Below are 18,177 nucleotides of genomic sequence, written 5' to 3'. Positions count from 1 at the left end.
AAGATTTGGTGCATTATACCGATCGTGGAAACATCCCGAACATAAAAATTCGAAACACCACAAGCAACGCACGACGACAGTTTATCTCTCACTGGGGAAAGAAACATTGTTAAGATTACTGAAAATTTCACGCGTTTTCAATAATTTTGCGGCAACCACACATAACGGATCACTTTTTCGTAACCTGGCGCTTGCACCTGGTTGTGAATCAGGATATACTACAGGAACTTCACCAAAAACAATTTCAAATTATTTTTCTATTTCTTTTTACTGCTTTCACCAGATATATAATTAGTAGACGAATAATGACAACGTTATTTCAACATAAATTGGAAAAAATTCTTGTAGTAATCCTCTACGTACGTGATTAGATAAACAAAAAATAAATATAGTAGTCGGGTTTCAAACACAGGGCACAAAAGTGTGAAGCCCCGATTTTAGCCACTATTCTAGCTAGCCACATGGACTACACTGATTGCCTACTAAAAGGCATTTACATAAGGTCGAAAACTTTGAGGTTCGTATTCTCAATAACGGTCGAGTATCTACAGATAACCTGAGACATGTTCACTTATTTCGGCTCCCCTTCCACTGAGCGAGGCGTCCATACAATCGGGTTATGCCACTTGCCGCATTCTCCTCGCCAGTGTTGCAACGGCTTTCACTTGCGTTTGTCCCGGCTTTGTGACTATATGGATTTTACATTCTGGTTTCCTATTTTATTGTGGTTGTTATCTCATCTGACTTTTTGCCCACATACCCAACGTGTTGTATTGCCACACGGATCTATTACGTTATGTTGCTCTCTCAAAGAATTCCTTGCTATTAGGGTTAGTAGATTCCATCGTTCTCCCGGTTTCATTACCTGACTACCGTTCTTTGACAGACATTTTACTTTCATTTCACTGAGAATGCTGGGTCGTCCATTTAATCCCAGTCTGGATTTTATCCGTTATTTACTACATCCATTTTTAACTTTGGATTTTGAAAATATGGGTTATTATGTTTTCCCTATTTTTAGGGTTCCGTATCTCAGTTAGTAAAAAAGGAATCCTCATAGGATTACTTTGTTGTCTGTTTGTCTGTCTGCGCCACTGTTAAGACCCTTTTTTTCCAGAAACGTGTAGACGTTGAAAGTTATGTCACACACTAAGGCTTATAGTTCCTTGACTATATAAAAGTCTATGCCCGTAAGTCAATGCAATCAAACGATTCTGCCATTTATGTCACATACTGTGGTACTCTCAAATTCACTCCTCAAAATCTATAGCACGTTTCCCTTTGACCTAGAATCCTGTAATTTGGCAAGAAGCAAGATTTTACTGTACGAATTAGGGAAAAATCCAAAATTTGTTCATTTGTAATTATATCAAACGAAAAATCATTGTATTTTTTACCCAGTCGCTTTTCTGTCAGTTTGTTAAAACTGCTTTTTCTCAGGAGAAGGTAGACGAAAAAAATTGACATTTATTTCACATACTAAGCCCTATGCCCCTTGGCGATGTAAAAGATTTAGACTTCTAAATCGGCACAGTCAAAAGATACAGCCAAGTATGTCACACATTTTGATGCTCGCAATTTCTATAGGGTACTTCCCGTTGATCTAGAATCTTGAAATTTGGTAAGAAGCAAGGATTGACAGTACAAGTAAAGGAAAAAATCCATTAATTGTTAATTTGTTATCATATCACACGAAAAAAATTTTTATTTGTTATCCGTCCTCCTGCCTGTCTGTTCATCTGTTAAGATCCCTTTTTGTAATCAATAACAATAGCGAAAGCCAAATTACGTTAATTATTTAAACATAAAACTGAAACATTTCCGACGGCCTTCGGATTCCTGGAACGGGTAACTTGCCAGTATCGATGTCGATAACACGTTAAAATCGTCGAGATTATCAATTCCCGGGATGGATAAATTATCTGCATACTTAATTAAGTTTGCATGGAACCCTCAAAGAGCGAATCCTACTGCAATCGCCCATTCTTTCTCCTCAGAGGTACTCGTATACCTGAGGATGCAGCTATAAGCTGCGAAACCGGTCGTTTTAACAAAGCATCATTTAACAGATGAATTTTCGTAGTCTGGGTGCACAAATTATAAAGTGTTTTGGACCAGAAATTACTTAATAACACATCACACTAGCGGGTTATTGATAAGTATCTCTGGGGTGTCAGAAGATGACTGTGTGCAAACTGAAAATTACAGCATATACAGAATATATGCATGTCAATCGATAGAGCATTTCTCCAAGTTTTTAAGTCACACTACAGGTGCTCAATATGGTCACCGTTTACGACGCAGGAAACGTCAGTATGGGCGGAGGAGCATGTGTGTGTGCTAGGTCAACAGCCCGCTTTGAAAATCTGTTGATTCTGTTGCGCATCTGCAGGTGCGCTCTAATTCGTTGCGGCAATACGGTGCGGACAATTTGCCTACATGTTCTGACACACCTGCCTTCCAGTCGTGCACACTTCAGCTACGCAACGGCGTTTATTACGAATCGAAATCTGGAGAGATCCTCTGTCTGTACTTTTGCAGTTTCCACTCCGTTGTATTCTGAGACCCCAGAGTTATTTCTGAATAAATCTATGTAAACTGTAACACAGAATTCAAGAATAGCTACCGCAGCACTAGTGCACACAGTTTTTATGGGTGGTTATGGATGACAGAGGCCGTAGTCTTAAGACTTTTATCGATTCAGAATTGGGGATTCCAGCACTTCAGAAAACTTTACAGACTGTAGACTCCTCAAAGTAAATTTCCATTGAATATTTTTTTCCAAATATATAACTTACGCTCTGCTGCATTTTATTTGTTCCAGTAATGCTGAGCTGACCACTGTAAGTAAATTATTTAACGGAAGTAGTTGGTTAAGACAGTAACCTTATGATGCGTGACTTTGCGGAAACCAATTTTAAGCCATAACAGTAGCAATACCTACCCAGTATAGTAATGGATTGTTTTAGCCACACCAAACTACTGGAATTCGCCTTGTGGTTTCGACAGTTCTTTAGTACGTGACAGGAGATACCTAGTGGTAGACGGATCACAAGCAATCCCTGAAGGTCAGAGGGGCTGAATCCTATACGTTTTTGTCCCACGTATCATTGGCGAATGGATTAGGTAGGAGTACACCGTGTATTACCCGTCGCGTACATATGGTAGACGTAAATGTATCCGAGGGGTTAGATATACGACAAATTTAAGGACCAAGACATCACCGTAATGCTTATCGAACCTGTGTAGCACTATTTCAAATATTTGAAACAGACAATAGTCCAACTGGAAAGCGGCATAACTGGTGAATAAGATTTCAGTCATTAACTGATGTAAATCCACAGCAATAATCTCGACGCCGTCTTCAGTGTTTCTTGTGCTTTCAGTGGTAAGTACCTCCGTCGGGAAGTTCAGCTTAGTTCAAACATAATAAGGTTGCCACTTGGTCCATGAATCAACTTCTTCGCCTCTGGAACGCGATGTATCTCTAGGGGATACTTGACATGAAGCGACTTTACGTTACAAACCAAATAACTTACTGTCATTGCAATTACGAAGCTCCCGTGACTAGGACAGTCATAACTGACAATATCGTTGGTTCGTACAGACAGGTTTCCTGATACAAATGCTCACTTTCCAACCAACGGTTGCGACGTATCTGCACTTTGACCAGCGTTGCAGTTCACCTCAGTATGGCGCCCCCTGCACTGTTTACAAAACGCAAGTTACCGTCGCCCAGTTAAGGGATTACACGCGTTTGCTTCAATTCCTGTTCTCTATTATCGGTTTCGTTATCGATTTCTATCTTTCGAGAGGTACCTACAAGAGCAGCTCTCAATATCCGACTGCAGTTAGTCGCTGACAAAATATTTTCAGCATCTCTTTTCCGGCTACGTACCTGTTGATTTAATTTACTGTTGTTCCATGTATCCTAAGCGTGCTAATTCCACAACTCACGGCTGGTTGTGATGTTCTGTCCGATCAATGTACTGGTCAGCTTAGACAGTTCTGCTCCTATTTTCCACAATGGCAGCTCTTATCTATTTCCCTGTTGCCGTTCTCGAAAGGTTCTTATTTCAAGGTTCCTGGCCGGTTACAGTTGTGTGCTGCAACAGAGCTCTTGCCAGGCACTGCCAGCGAAAGTCATCTGGGCTCAAGGCTAAGTCTGGAGTAGAGTTTTAACTTATAAGGAATTTCTTAACATTGTATTTCCCATTGTAGAGTGAGAATTTGTTTCGGGAAGCTATGAATCAATTATACGACTACTACTACAATGATTATCTTCTGACAATACAAATAAGTTTCAGTATCTAGTATAAATGCCTCTAGCGAGACGAGAAATAGAAATTTTCGGACTTGTTACAACAGTAATTCATGAAATTTGCCACAAATTTTAAGAAAATGCTAAAAGCTTACTTGTTTCAAACAAATATTGATTAAATCACGACAGGAGAAACAGTTTAGCACTACGAATTCGTCTCTTAGAAGTTCACATAATTTTTCAACATTCTCGATTTTGGGATCACTTGAGGCCTTAGCTCCTCTGTCTCATATAGTGGTGCCCACACGTTAATGCGTTACAGTGCACGGCGTTGCCTGAGTTTACACGATACCAAGAGTACAGCATTCGTAATTACTTTTTCATTAACGTCGAAAGATACACCGAGTGAAGTGCCATAGTTGTTAGCATACTGACGGCGGGAGTGGCCGAGCGGTTCTAGGCGCTACAGTCTGGAACCACGCGACCGCTACGGTCGCAGGTTCGAATCCTGCCTCGGGCATGGATGTGTGTCATGTCCTTAGTTAGGTTTAAGTATTTCTAAGTTCTAGGGGACTGATGACCTCAGAAGTTAAGTCCCACAGTGCTCATAGCCATTCGAACCAATTTTTTGTTAGCACACTGGACTCGCATCCCGGAGGACGACCATTCAAATTTGCCTCCGGTCCTCGTGATCTGAGTTACCTGTTACTTCCCTAAATCACTCCACGCAACTGCCGGAATGGTTCCTTTGAAAGAGCACGACCGATTTCCTCCTCCATCCTTGAAACAATTCGAGCTTGTGCTCCGTCTCTAATGACCTCGATGTCAGCGGGACGTTAAACTCTAACCTTCCTTCCTTCAAAAAAATGTCATAGTGATGATCCCGTACATACAACAAGAAGACTATCAAGGGCGTCGAAGATAATGAGTGCGTGGATTGTTCTTTTCTTTTGCATCCACCGTAAAATTGTACAACGAAGTTTAATTGGCCATCTCAAGGCCTTCCTACCGACGGGGTAACTGGTTTTTTCCAGGCATATACAAGCCAGCTAACCGGCATGTAGTTCCCCACATTAACCTTTTACGTAATGCAGAGACTGACTACGTAAGTCACTCGGTGCTCTGGAAGGGGCTCTCAACGTTTTCTTTTCCTTTCGCATCAGCCGCCTTGCTCCGAACGCACTCTGGACTCCAAGGTCATCCCTGGCTTCATCCTTGGCCTTGTAAGAAATGATGCTATTTTATATCGTTGCTCTGCTAGTCTGTGGCTAAAATTTTCCTGTGTTATTATATAAGAACCTTTGACATTCTTTGTGCATCATCTGCGTCAGAGTTTCTTAATGTTTTCGGTAAGTGGAATCCTCTTCCATGTTCACTCTTATTTGTGCGGTTTATTATCAATACAACATTCTTTAAATTAATTATTTCCTACAAAAATGACAATTATTCAAACTGTGTTTATTTTCTTCAGAAAATAATTTCAGATTAATCGGAAGTTCGTAAAGTTGCTTCACTTTAAAGTAATATAATCAAACAGTACTTCTAACTTCAAATTTTGGTGAGATGAATGGTATTGGTTCTCATTTTCGACTTGACAGTAGGATTTATGGGTGAATGCTGAATTATCATGGGTGGCTCTGAATCAGTTCTCTTACCGTATTTAATTTTTGTCCACGCAAAAGGTGAGAACACCCTTTAAAGTCAGTACCGCCATTAGACTGTTGTTTATTTACAGTGTTACATTACACTTATACAATTATGATTTTGGCTTCAAAGTGCCATTATCAAGTGTTTTAAGTGTTATAAATTGCCTAAGATGGCACACTGTCGTGAGAACACCGTTTCGCAAGCACATATTGTTTCAAATGGTAAAAGTGTCAACATGGCCTTTTGACCAGTTGAGAATATTCATTTTTTAAACTGCATCAGAATTTCAACAACGGCGTTAATTCAAATTTTTCTTCCTACGATGAATTAGATGTCTCCTCAATAGAAGTTGCGTATTCTTCCCTTGAATGGTTGGTCGTACATTGACAATAAATCAAAATTTCACGTATACCTAATTTAGATGCTTAACCTGTTCATGCTGATGAGCAGCTTCATTCAAACTATTTAGGTCTTTCCTATTCCAGATCCTTCCTCGTAAAAAGGCTTTCATTCTTGGGAAACAATGACACTTATTAGAGCGCGTACAAATTTTTCAAAATTCTTCTTCTTAAAAGTAAGATTTTTCAGAGAATAGTAAATGTACTTATTTGTCCGCCTTGAAGGGTTAAAATAAGTTCATCGATCTTTCTAAAATGTCGCAAATAAGCAATTTGTAGCTGTCGGTGTCCCATTCGTACATACTAGCCAGATTAGCAGATGGGAGCAATGGTTAGTTGCTACTCTATTTTTTAAAGTTTTTATTGTTCTTTTCTAATTTATTTTCTTGAAAGTTGTGAAAAAACGTACGTTTTGGAGGACACTTGAGTGAACACATTTCAAGAAATGCTGATCTGTATGACTGGAAGTAGATGAGTAATGAAATGTAGTTTGAGAGGATGAGTGAGGGTAGTCAGGGGAAATACATGGCCTCAATAAAAGATGTCGCCAGCCGACCTAAGAACTTCTTGTAAAGCTGCGCCCTCAGCGCGGCGGCTTAGTGGACAAGACAGTTCGGCAGAGACGGTTCTAATTCCGTCAGATTATTCTAATTCTGTAAATTTACCGGAAGTACTTGAGCTCAACGCCGAGATGTTTGCTTACAGACACAAAGCAAGACTTGATTTACCATCCTTTGCGAATCCGTCTCTAATGACAAGACTTCGAACGGGATTTTCAACTTTCCTTCTGCAAATCTGTAGATATGTCGTCGTGTACATCAGCGCAGTATTAGTCACATACACAACATAAGGCAAGTAGTAGGACTTAGTGTATAATTTGTGTCACTCTGGTCCGGTTCTCTCCTGTTACTTAAACTAAAACACACAGAATAGCGTCCATGATGCTAAATACTACAGGATCTGTGGTACAAAATTTTATGCCCTAACAATTTTCGCTTGACATCTACGGTCTCATTAAAATTGTACTATATATCGACGCTACAACCATCTGTGAAGAATTACGATCACAGATAACAATAAATAATACTCATGCTCTTTTTTATCGATGATTTCAACTTCCGTCATTGGAGCCTTTTTCCAGATAATCTGAATGTCTCTGTTAAAAGTGGAGTGCTTCATTCATCTTCCTAAGGCTCTGCACGACGAAGTCATGTCATGTGCAGGTAATCTTTTGTCTTGTCTCTCTTTTTACTTGGTTTGCATTCCTGGAATATTTGGAAATAGTTGTTTGTATCGTTGAAGGAAAGGCAGTCTATCTCGGTAAATAATAACATCGACAGACCGACTGTTTTGCTACGTTTCTGGTGCTATGGAATATTTTCAGTAGTTTTTTTTTTTTTTTTTTTTTTTTTTTTTTTTTTTTTTTTTTTTTTTAGGTTTCTCTCGCATCGGAGTAAGGATGGCTTGGTTATTAACGGATTTGACTTGGTTAATTTAAGGGATGTGTGGTGCCTTTCCTGCCGCCTTCCCGTTATCCCTGGCACATAATATGTGTACCACAACTGCCTGCGTGTAGTGGAAGTGAGCGAATCGTGCAACCGAGGCAAGACTCGGGCACCAGCCCAGCATTCACATAGTGGGATGTGGGAAACCGCCTAAAAATTCCATCCACAGTCACTCGGCAAGTTCGTATATTTTTGTCATGTCGAGCATCACACTCTTTTCGGCTGGTCTAACGGAGCAACAATCTTCCATTTGCTTTGCGACGTCTCATGTGGCTCAGGCCTACAGTTCAGTCTTCTGTGGAGACATGTAGCCTAAGGTTTTGGATGTTTTAATGCAGGAGAAATACAGATGGATGTACAATCGTACTCATGAATACTTACGTCTTCAAACAGTCTGTCCCCGCATTAAAACCGCACCGGTAATGTTAAAAAATATTGAGAGAAGAATGTTAGATGTGCTGAATTTTAGATATAATTTGTATTTAGCTTTTAAGTTTAGTTGCTCGAGTCCATTCCCTTTTTTCCGGGAAGAGAAATTGTCACAACTACGGGTAAATAATCCAGGTCGATTCGAATAGTGATTGTGGAGAAGTTCATAACAGATATGTGATCATAAGGGTAAGAAGAGTCTGTTGCCATCAACTGAGCATCAATGTTCGTGATAAATCGAAACCCCTCTGCTGTCTTCCATTAATTTACTCTGACACGCGGCACTGCACTACTGTTGACGGTGATCCGTCCGTTGGATGTGGACGACAAGTTTGGCGGTCTCCTTGATGCTGCTCGAAAGAAGCAGCTATTGTCGTTTTCAGCATTGTCTTCATTTCGATAGTCATCCATTTCAATACATATATAACACTGTCTTGCACAAGGATTCATCCGTGTAACAACAATGAGGAAAGAGTTAAGACCCTACCTATTTATCACTTCCTAGGAATATGCAGAAAATATGTTGCAGCATTTACTTTCGAAGATAAATACAATACCTAATTATAAATTAACTACAGGGTGTCGAAGCACCTCTTATACCATCCGTTTTATCATCTTCTCATTACGAAACCTCTTGAGGTCAGACAGTGGAAGTAGACGTAGAAAAAGACTTTTATTCCGGGAAAACAACGTTTAACTCTTGATCCGATGACCTCGAATTAGTTTTCCATCGGGACCATACAATAAAACGCGCTAAAACTGTCGAGGTTCTTGTGAATGCTCCAAGGTAATTCCCTCCAAATTCTTCGGATAGTTTGGTTAATTCTCCGTTCATAATTAGAGTGTCGCTAGAACCTTAATTCACGAATAAAAATATGTGTAACTTACTGAAATATTTAAATTATTTATAAGTTATATAAGCGATTTGCTCCTGCTCTCTATTGCGTTTGAAGGACGAAGTGGAACTCTCATCTCTATGACTGCGCAACACTATGACATTTATAACCTCTTTGAGCAACAGCACAGTATTACGAAACAGCTGCAAGAGAAGAAAAACTTGATTTGCAATTTAAAAAACGATGACGAGGACAGTCATGACGATTGACACAGTCCGATGAGCAAAGGCGTCAACACTGGAGTAGCTGAAGTGCCAGCTATAAAAAGAGGTGTCCGACTCAAATTTTAAATCGGGATACAGTGAATTTATAACAAATATTGAGCAATGTACTTTAGACAATGATGTAGTTTGTTACTCCCCTTCGCATTCTTGCACATGGTGTGTGTCTTGGTCTGTTTGGTATAATACGTCATTTCAATAGGCCAACATGAATCAAGGAATCGATAGCACATCTGTGTTTAATTCTGTGTTAAAACGGAAATAATAGCTACAATTTTATATAATTTGCTAGGGCTATAGTAAGAAATATTTCTCTAGAAGCAACGTGTATGTAACTTACGATAAGACTATTATTAATTCTCCTTGATTATTTGACTTCGTATTTTAGTACCCAAAGATGAAAATTTTTTAACGCAACTGTAATATGACTGGATTTTGGAACGTGATAAATGGAATTTATCTGTTCATCGGTATACTCTCAATTATTTTATAGAATTTGATGGTTTGCACGAGAAAATTTCTTACCCTTTTTACCACGAAATCTTTTTTATGAATAGCGAAAATCTGATGAATAAACCGTCGACTAATCATGTTACAATAATCATATATAAAATAACATCAGTATCAAATCTCAGTTTGTCGGAAAGTCTATTGATATGGGAGCACTATGTGACTCGCGTAAGACTTAAACGGACAATGTAATTCGTGAGATAAACAAGACGTGTGAAAAAATCAACCTTAATGATCTCTATCGGGATAAGCAAAGAGGATCCAACATGCTGCCAAAGATCAGGCTTGGTGTATTCTTGAATAAACCAAACAAACGTTAGTACAGTTGACTGGGGGTTTGCATAATCTGTAGGTGTACTGTATAACTCGACATAGTTTCTACATTAAAAGGTAACCGTAACATCAAACGAGGCTCAGAATAAAAGAAAGCATTACTACATGTAATAAAGTAGAAAGAATGATCGAATAAGGTTAGAAATTTCATTCCGTTGCAGTATATATCCTCATTCGAAGTTTTGTTTTCCGTGGTTTCCGTAAAACACATACTGGGAGATTCCTTCATAGAGACATGAACAATTTGTTGTCCCCTTTTAAACACAATTCTGTTGTTACTTAAACCGTTAAGACGTAATAAATATATGAAATTTTTAAATTTTCCTGTAAATTGTTCTTAATAAACTGACGCCAACCGTAGAGTAGTAACAATAGACATTGGTACACATGCTTCCAATGTCGGTATAAGTTTCATGAGGAAAGTCATTTTCCTAATCAGTCTGTTTTTATTTTCGAAATAATCACTATATTTCATGCTTAGCAATTACCTAAATTCACCACCTCGGTTACGTGCTAGATACTTCTTTTCGCTCAAGTGGGTGAAATTAGCTAACAGTTAAGCATGAAATAAAGTGATTATTTCGAACACAAAAGTAGCTTATGCAGGAAAATGACTTCCTCCAAGAGCAGTAACAGCTTCGTCATTCTAATACTTCCAGCTTCAGTGTCATTCAAAAACAAGTACCATTATCATTTCTTCTAATTTATGAACGAATCGTGCATATGAAACAGGATCTATAAGTTATTTAGCATAGCAAGTCTGGGAAAAATGTCAAACCTTAATGGAATTGCGCCAAATTTAAAGAGAGTCTATAGTCATCCCATTAACAACGGATCTTCCAGAAGTAGAAATCACGTAAAAATGTACAAATAAATAACCCATTAAGTTTCAGGCATGCAGCTGTACAAATTACATTAGTTCCACTGATATTTCTGCCGCATGTCTTCAGCCATCCTCGGAAGGAACTAAGAGACATTCTTGGTTTTCTCCGTGCATGACGACAAGGTACACGGCTGAAGTAACAGTGTGACAAGTTGGAATTCATGCGGCTGCTTGCCCGAAATTTAATGGATTAGGTAGAAATTTGTACCTTTTTGTACTAGTCGAGAAGGAAGCAGCTTCATAAAGCTAGTAACGGTATGAATGGTGCCTTTGTTTAAGAGACAATATTCGTCGTTGATGATCTTTATGGTTACAATGCTGTTTCTCGAAGAATTCCAACCGTTTTCCACGATTCCAGAGAATCATGTGTAGGCGTTCCTGAAGCCACGGCCTCCTTATCGGAAGGAGTAGAGCTGTGTTCTACCAAAACTATTGCTCAGTAGTTTTGGTACACTACATATATGACGTAGCAGATGGTAGGATTGATGGTGGATGGTAGGAAAGGAACATAAATGAATGTGTGAGGGAGGAAGTGAGAGCGGGCGACTTGCCTCTTGTTTACTTGTTTGTCTGGTTGTTTGCTTTGCTCATAATTAGAACGAAACATCATTCAGCGTAGTTCATTTTACACTTTTACAGAAGATAAATTGTATTTTATAAGTAATAAAAATAGTTGTTAGGGTAACTTAAACGCTTCTATGCAACACAAATGATAACTTTTGATGCAAGTATAGTTTACACGCACGAACATTATATATATAAAAATATTGCTTTTTGTACTCAATAGAACGTTCTTCATTATGATGAACAGAAAAGAGTTTTCTGTCATTACTTATAAATGCTAAAGTTGTTTATGAGTAACACAGATATGTTTTATATAAGTTCGACGAAGTATTGAAGCGACGTTTGATACATTTTTTGTTTTGCGGGTGTTGTGTTTTACCGTTTTGTTGAGGATATTTCGTTCTCTGGCGCTATATGCTAAGTATGTTGTGTACAACATCCGTCTGTTTCACGTCACAAATCAACAATTTTCGAATAAAACCTTAATTAAACAGTAACAATTTCAGTTCTGATATAAATACTGTTTGCTCTTGAATAACATGCAGGAGGATATCTGCGGAGAAGTAAAATATTCCATAGGTTATCCGGCCCTTAATATATCCTTACTCAGTTTCTAGACGGTTCACCACTTCTGGTTTTTAGTGGACTCTAGTAACACACTTATCGCATACGTAAAGAAAGCGATCGTTATGACGTGACGCCCGATAGGTAGGCAACACACCTAACTTACAAGTAACGCGGCTACGAACTTAACTGACCAAAGCTACTACGAAAACTTCCGAAGTCCACGCTTAATTGTGATAGTCTACGGCAGCCTACGGCAGTTTTACAGCTCTAGGCAGGACTAATTAACGTCGCCGCTTAGCTACACTGTGCGGTGGAGGTGTACTCACGTAGTGCAGCCGAGACAGCGGCAATCGCGACTGCGAGAAAGCAAGAGACCTGCAGGAGAGCCATGGCTGCAGCGAGCGGCGCTGTTGTGGGGTCGCGGGCACCGCCGGCTTATATCGCGGGCCCCAAGGCCGACGTGGCCCCGCCCCGCCCCGCGCGGCTCGAGGCGTCCCCATCATTTGCGATGCCGCCTCCTCCAGCGGCGAGCATCATCCTTCGCGACAGGCGGGCGACACTCCTACCGGACGTGGCAACGTCCTGGACGCGGCCGCTTTTGCAGTCATGCCCTGCTGCGGCTTCCGCAGTAGAAAGTGTTCTTCCGTGAGACCCGCAACTCCGTAGGCAAGGGCATCCAGAAATAATTTATACACGAGTAGTGTCTCCTCTGCTCCGCGAGTTAGCGACAGGTCTATACACCGTATACGAAATATGGAATGAGAAGGTGAAGGGTGCACGGTAAACTAGTGACTTCCAGGCACACAGGGTATTGCGGAAATGCGAAAGCTGAAGGTTTGTGCCGGCCCGGGACTCGAAGTCGGATTTACCACTTCTCACGAGCGGTCGGCTTATCCGCTTCAGATATCCGGACAAGGTCACTGACCGACCCAAATTTCCAAATTATCGCACGCTGCAATGCGGCAGCGACCCTAAGCCATTAATCCCCTTCTCGCAAATTATTGCTTCCCATCGGAGCTCGTACGAAGGAAATGTCACGGAACTGTCACACTATCAGGTAAATGTATAATTACACTACTGGCCATTAAAATTGCTACACCACGAAGATGACGTGCTACAGACGCGAAATTTAACCGACAGGAAGAAGATGTGATATGCAAATGATTAGCTTTTCAGAGCATTCACACAACACGCTGACATCATGAAAGTTTCCAACCGATTTCTCATACTCAAACAGCAGTTGACCGGCGCTGCCTGGTGAAACATTGTTGTGATGCCACGTGTAAGAAGGAGAAATGCGTACCATCACGTTTCCGACTTTGATAAAGGTCGGATTGTAGCTTATCGCGATTGCGGTTTATCGTATCGCGACATTGCGGCTCGCGTTGGTCGAGATCCAATGACTGTTGACAGAATATGGAATCGGTGGGTTCAGGAGGGTAATACGTAACGCCGTGCTGGATCCCAACGGCTTCGTATCACCAGCAGTCGAGACGACAGGCACCTTGTCCGCATGGCTGTAACGGATCGTGCAGCCACGTCTCGATCTCTGAGTCAACAGATGGAGACGTTTGCAAGACAACATCTGCACGAACAGTTCGACGACGTTTGCAGAAGCATGGATCATCAGCTCGAAGACCATGGCTGCGGTTACCCTTGACGCTGAATCCCAGACGGGAGCGCCTGCGATGGTGTACTCAACTACGAGCCTGGGTGCACGAATGGCAAAACGTCATTTTTTTCGGATGAATCCAGGTTCTGTTTACAGCAACATGATAGTCGCATCCGTGTTTGGCGACATCGCGATGAACGCACCTTGGAAGCGTGTATTCGTCATCGCCATACTGGCGTATCACACGGCGTCATGGTAAGGGCTGCCATTGGTTACACCTCTCGGTCACCTCTTGTTCGTATTGGCACTTTGAACAATGGAGTTACATTTCAGATGTGTTAAGACCCGTGGCTCTACCCTTCATTCGATCCCTGCGAAACTCTACATTTCAGCAGAATAATGCACGACCACATGTTGCAGGTCCTGTACGGACCTTTCTGGATACAGAAAATGTTCGACTGCTGCCCTGGCCCGCACATTCTACAGATCTCTCACCAACTGAAAACGTCTGGTCAATGGTGGCCGAGCAACTGGCTCGTCACAATACGCCAGTCACTACTCTTGATGAACTGTGGTATCGTGTAGAAGCTGCATGGGCATCTGTACCTGTACACGCCATCCAATCTCTGTTTGACTCAATGTCCAGGCGTATAAAGGCCGTTATTACGGCCAGAGGTGGTTGTTCTCGGTACTGATTTCTCAGGATCTGTGCACCCAAATTGCGTGAAAATGTAATCACATGTCGGTTCTAGTATAATATATTTGTCCAATGAATACCCGTTTATCATATCCATTTCTTCTTGGTGTAGCAATTTTAATGGCCAGTAGTGTATATACGAGTTGTGGCTGTTCTACACTGAGATTTATTTCAGTGCGGATGCTCTAATATCCTTCCAACTCCTGCATGAATTAATTATTTGTGAGTACGGGATTAACTGACGAGGGACGCAGCAGTGCAGCGTGCAATAAGCTGGAAATATGGCTCGGTCAGGCAACGTGTTCGGATGGCTGAAGTGGTTAAGTCAATCTCTCGTCAGAAACGGTAAATCGGGATTCGAGTCCCGGTCCGACACAAATTTTCAAATTTCGCCATTTCATTTCCACAATGTCCTGTGCGGCTGGAAGTCACTAGTTTTGACTACCCCAAGAGCGTGTTACAGGGCGGTTAATGTTTACGATGTGCAGGCTGAACCAAAACTCCACCGATATGAATCTTCCTGGAAGATTAAAGCCCCTTGAAAGGTCCCTCATTAGATTCCCGGTGTCGCACATAGTTTTAATCTGACATGAAGTTTCGTATCAGCGTACTCTCTGCTGCAGAGTGAAATACTAATACTAGAAACGTATTCCACCCTTTGGCTGAGCCATGTATCTGCATTTTTCTTTCTTACAGGCATGCTAGTCCGTTAGCTACGTAAGATAATTTATGTGAAGTCTGGAAAGTAGGAGATGAGGTAGTCACGAAATTGAAGCTGTATGGATGGTGTTTGGGTAGCTCAGTCGGCAGAGCACTTACCAGCGGAAGAAAAAGGCCCAGAGTTCGAGTCCTGGTCCGGTACATTTAATCCGTCAGGAAATTTCATATAATGGCACATTCCGCTGCAGAGTAAAAAATTCTTTCTTGGGAACAGCCCAGAGCATGTGGCTAACACATGTGTCCCCGATATGCTTCCTTCCAGGAATGCTAGGCCTGCAAGTTTCCCAGTTGAACTGTGAAGTACGGAAGATAGGAGATCGGCGACTGGCGGAAGCTAAACTGTGAGGACGTGTCGTGGGTCGTGCATGAGTAGACCATTTGGCTGGACTGGACAGTTACTCGTACATATGGCATAACCCCGAGTAGTCGTGTCAACGTCACCAATCAGTGGCGATGAATATTGGGGTTGGATTGCCTCCCTCCCCCCTTCCAGCTCAGAGATACCTTGTAATCAATAAAGGACAGACTATATCCTCCAAAGGACTCAGTGTGTTAACATTCATTTGGCGTCACGCATCCTGCACGTCCTCCTGAAACTACACTTACTGATGATGATGGCCTTTTTTCTTCGACAAATACTAGCGAATTTGGGTGCTCTGTTAGTTCAGAAATGCTTGTCAAGATCAAACGTGAAACGCTGACCCTTCCCCAGGGTCTGGGAGACCTTGACGTAGTCCATGTTCATGACAGGGCGGTCGCGCTGTTTGTAAGCACGTTGCTCAAATTACAGCACCACCGTTCGCACAGTCTGACGGGTTTCTTAGAGGAACTGGCGCTGCCCTCCGTAACGTCGCCTGTGCACCACACCACGCCCCCCCCCCCTCCTCCACAGAAACACTCTTCTACATCGGCTGCATTGGTGTCGTTTATCTAGACCTCAGTTAGGCCTGTCTCACCCTACCAGCGACTCCACCGGCGACGGCACGGACGGTGTATCGTATCATGCAGCGTGGACGCAGAAATTACATGGTAGAGAGAAAGCGCCAGGAAGTCTGTTGAAACGTAATGTGACTAAAGATTCAGCTTGTTACGCTGACACCGTATCATTACTATATGGTTTATTACGGTTGACGGCAAGCACATGAAAATATCAGGGCTACACCCGATCCATATGACGGATTCTCCACTGTGCACGAGGTGTAGAGTCCAAGAGAACGATGAACACCGTCTTAGCTGTGGCGCGTCGGCGGCAGGGTGACGTTCGGTGAAGCAAATGTTGGCGTACTTTCTCCGAGTAACTCCAAATCATATCGAACTAAGGCTCCATTATTTCCTAATGTGACATATTATCCAAGTATAAAAACTAATGCCGTGTCGTGGCTTCACGAGCACACATTGTATTATTTTTCCCAAGACGGCACTAAGAACACTTTGGATTTCTAGCATTTCTTGCAGGAACGACATTGCAAGATCCTTCGATCCTTCGTAGTACAAACCATAGGCAATATTTCTCTAATTATTTATGGAGTGCGCTTCACGAGCCTCCTTGCAGCTGGATCATCACTGGTAGGACAAGCTAAAATTACAGGATGATAAAACAAGGCACATTTCAATGTGGGCTGTATCTTACACAGTACGGGTAGTCCCACGTGCATGTTTAAGCGACGGGAGAGGTCTGTGATGACCATTTGCACGGTGCTGCAATATGTGCTTCCCCTTTTCATTTTTTACCTTAACTAAGGAAGGATACACTCCTGCTTTTGTTTCCAGTCCACCACACAATATATTGCCAGTTACTGGTGATGTTATAGATCCCACCCTTCGTTATTCATTTCATGGCTTCCTTACTCACACACTGCACTCATTTTTCCTTTTGCTGCTACCATAGCTATATATTACACTCTGTCAGTCCCCTCCATACGCTTAGCCGCCAGTTCGATGCAACAATTGCATTCCTCAGTTTTCGTTTTCTTTGACAAAAGAAAGGCAAAATTGCACAAGAAACTTATATTTAATTTGACTCAGAAGATGTAATAGTGGCCATCGCAAGGTGGGGCTAGGAGGGAAGGGGAAAAAATAAGAAGAAAATAAATCTGGTACAGCACTTGCCAGGTAAGGCCAAGATCGCGGGTTCGCGTCTTGGCCCAGCACACAGTTTTAATCCACCAGGAATTTTCATATCAGCGCACGCTCGGCTCCAGTATCAAAAATTCATTACTGAACTCCACCGAAAAAGAATCGGAATCTGTTCAGGGATATTTTATGAATATTTTGATACAAGAGATCAATGACCTCCGATGGATCGTTACCGAGTAATGCCATTTTGTTTGATTTCTTACCCCCATGCATCTTCATTATCTGTGTTGCATTGAATATATCTGCAGAGAAATTCACATGTGAACATTATGCACAGGGTGTCTTATTTGATCCAGACTTGCCCCGTAAACTTACGGCACTGGATGTTGGCAACTGTAACACTCATTCCGCTCATCGCCCTCAAGCGGGCTTTCTGTTCTCAGTTGTCACGGCTTTGTTTTTCTAGCATTGATGGTTGTGCATTAACAGTGATACAGAGTGGTATGGATAGGTTTGCTGACAGAATGTTGGTATATATACACGTTCTGTACGGATTCACTGAATGCAATCTACATCGACATCTACATCTACGTGATTACTCTGCTATCCACAATAAAGTGCCTGGCAGAGGGTTCAAGTAACCACCTTCAAGCTATCTCTCTACCGTTCCACTCTCGAAGGACACACGGGAAAAACGAGCACTTAAATTTTTCTGTGCGAGTCCTGATCTCTCTTATTTTATCGTGATGATCATTTCTCCCTGTGTAGGTGGCTGCCAACAGCATGTTTTCGCAATCGGAGGAGAAAACTGGTGATTGAAATCTCATGAGAAGATGCCGTCGCAACGAAAAACGTCTT

General features: G+C 41.7%; 1 protein-coding gene across 2 annotated transcripts in view; it reads right to left on the bottom strand.

Moving 5' to 3' along the window:
* The window catches only part of LOC124596337, a 52,222-nt gene extending 39,586 nt beyond the window's left edge, over positions 1–12,636 (bottom strand). For both annotated transcript variants that reach the window (XR_006978293.1, XM_047135440.1), the window contains exon 1: positions 12,541–12,636. Coding sequence is in view for 1 of the 2 variants with exons in the window: in XM_047135440.1 (XP_046991396.1) it covers positions 12,541–12,604 (64 nt within the window). In the remaining variant the exon portion in view is untranslated. The remainder of the gene's footprint in view (positions 1–12,540) is intronic.
* Between the last annotated feature and the right edge of the window lie 5,541 nt (positions 12,637–18,177).

This window comes from Schistocerca americana, chromosome 2 (assembly GCF_021461395.2).
Source record: "Schistocerca americana isolate TAMUIC-IGC-003095 chromosome 2, iqSchAmer2.1, whole genome shotgun sequence".
In the NCBI taxonomy this organism is placed as follows: domain Eukaryota; kingdom Metazoa; phylum Arthropoda; class Insecta; order Orthoptera; family Acrididae; genus Schistocerca; species Schistocerca americana.
This window is presented reverse-complemented; position numbering and strand designations above follow the sequence as displayed.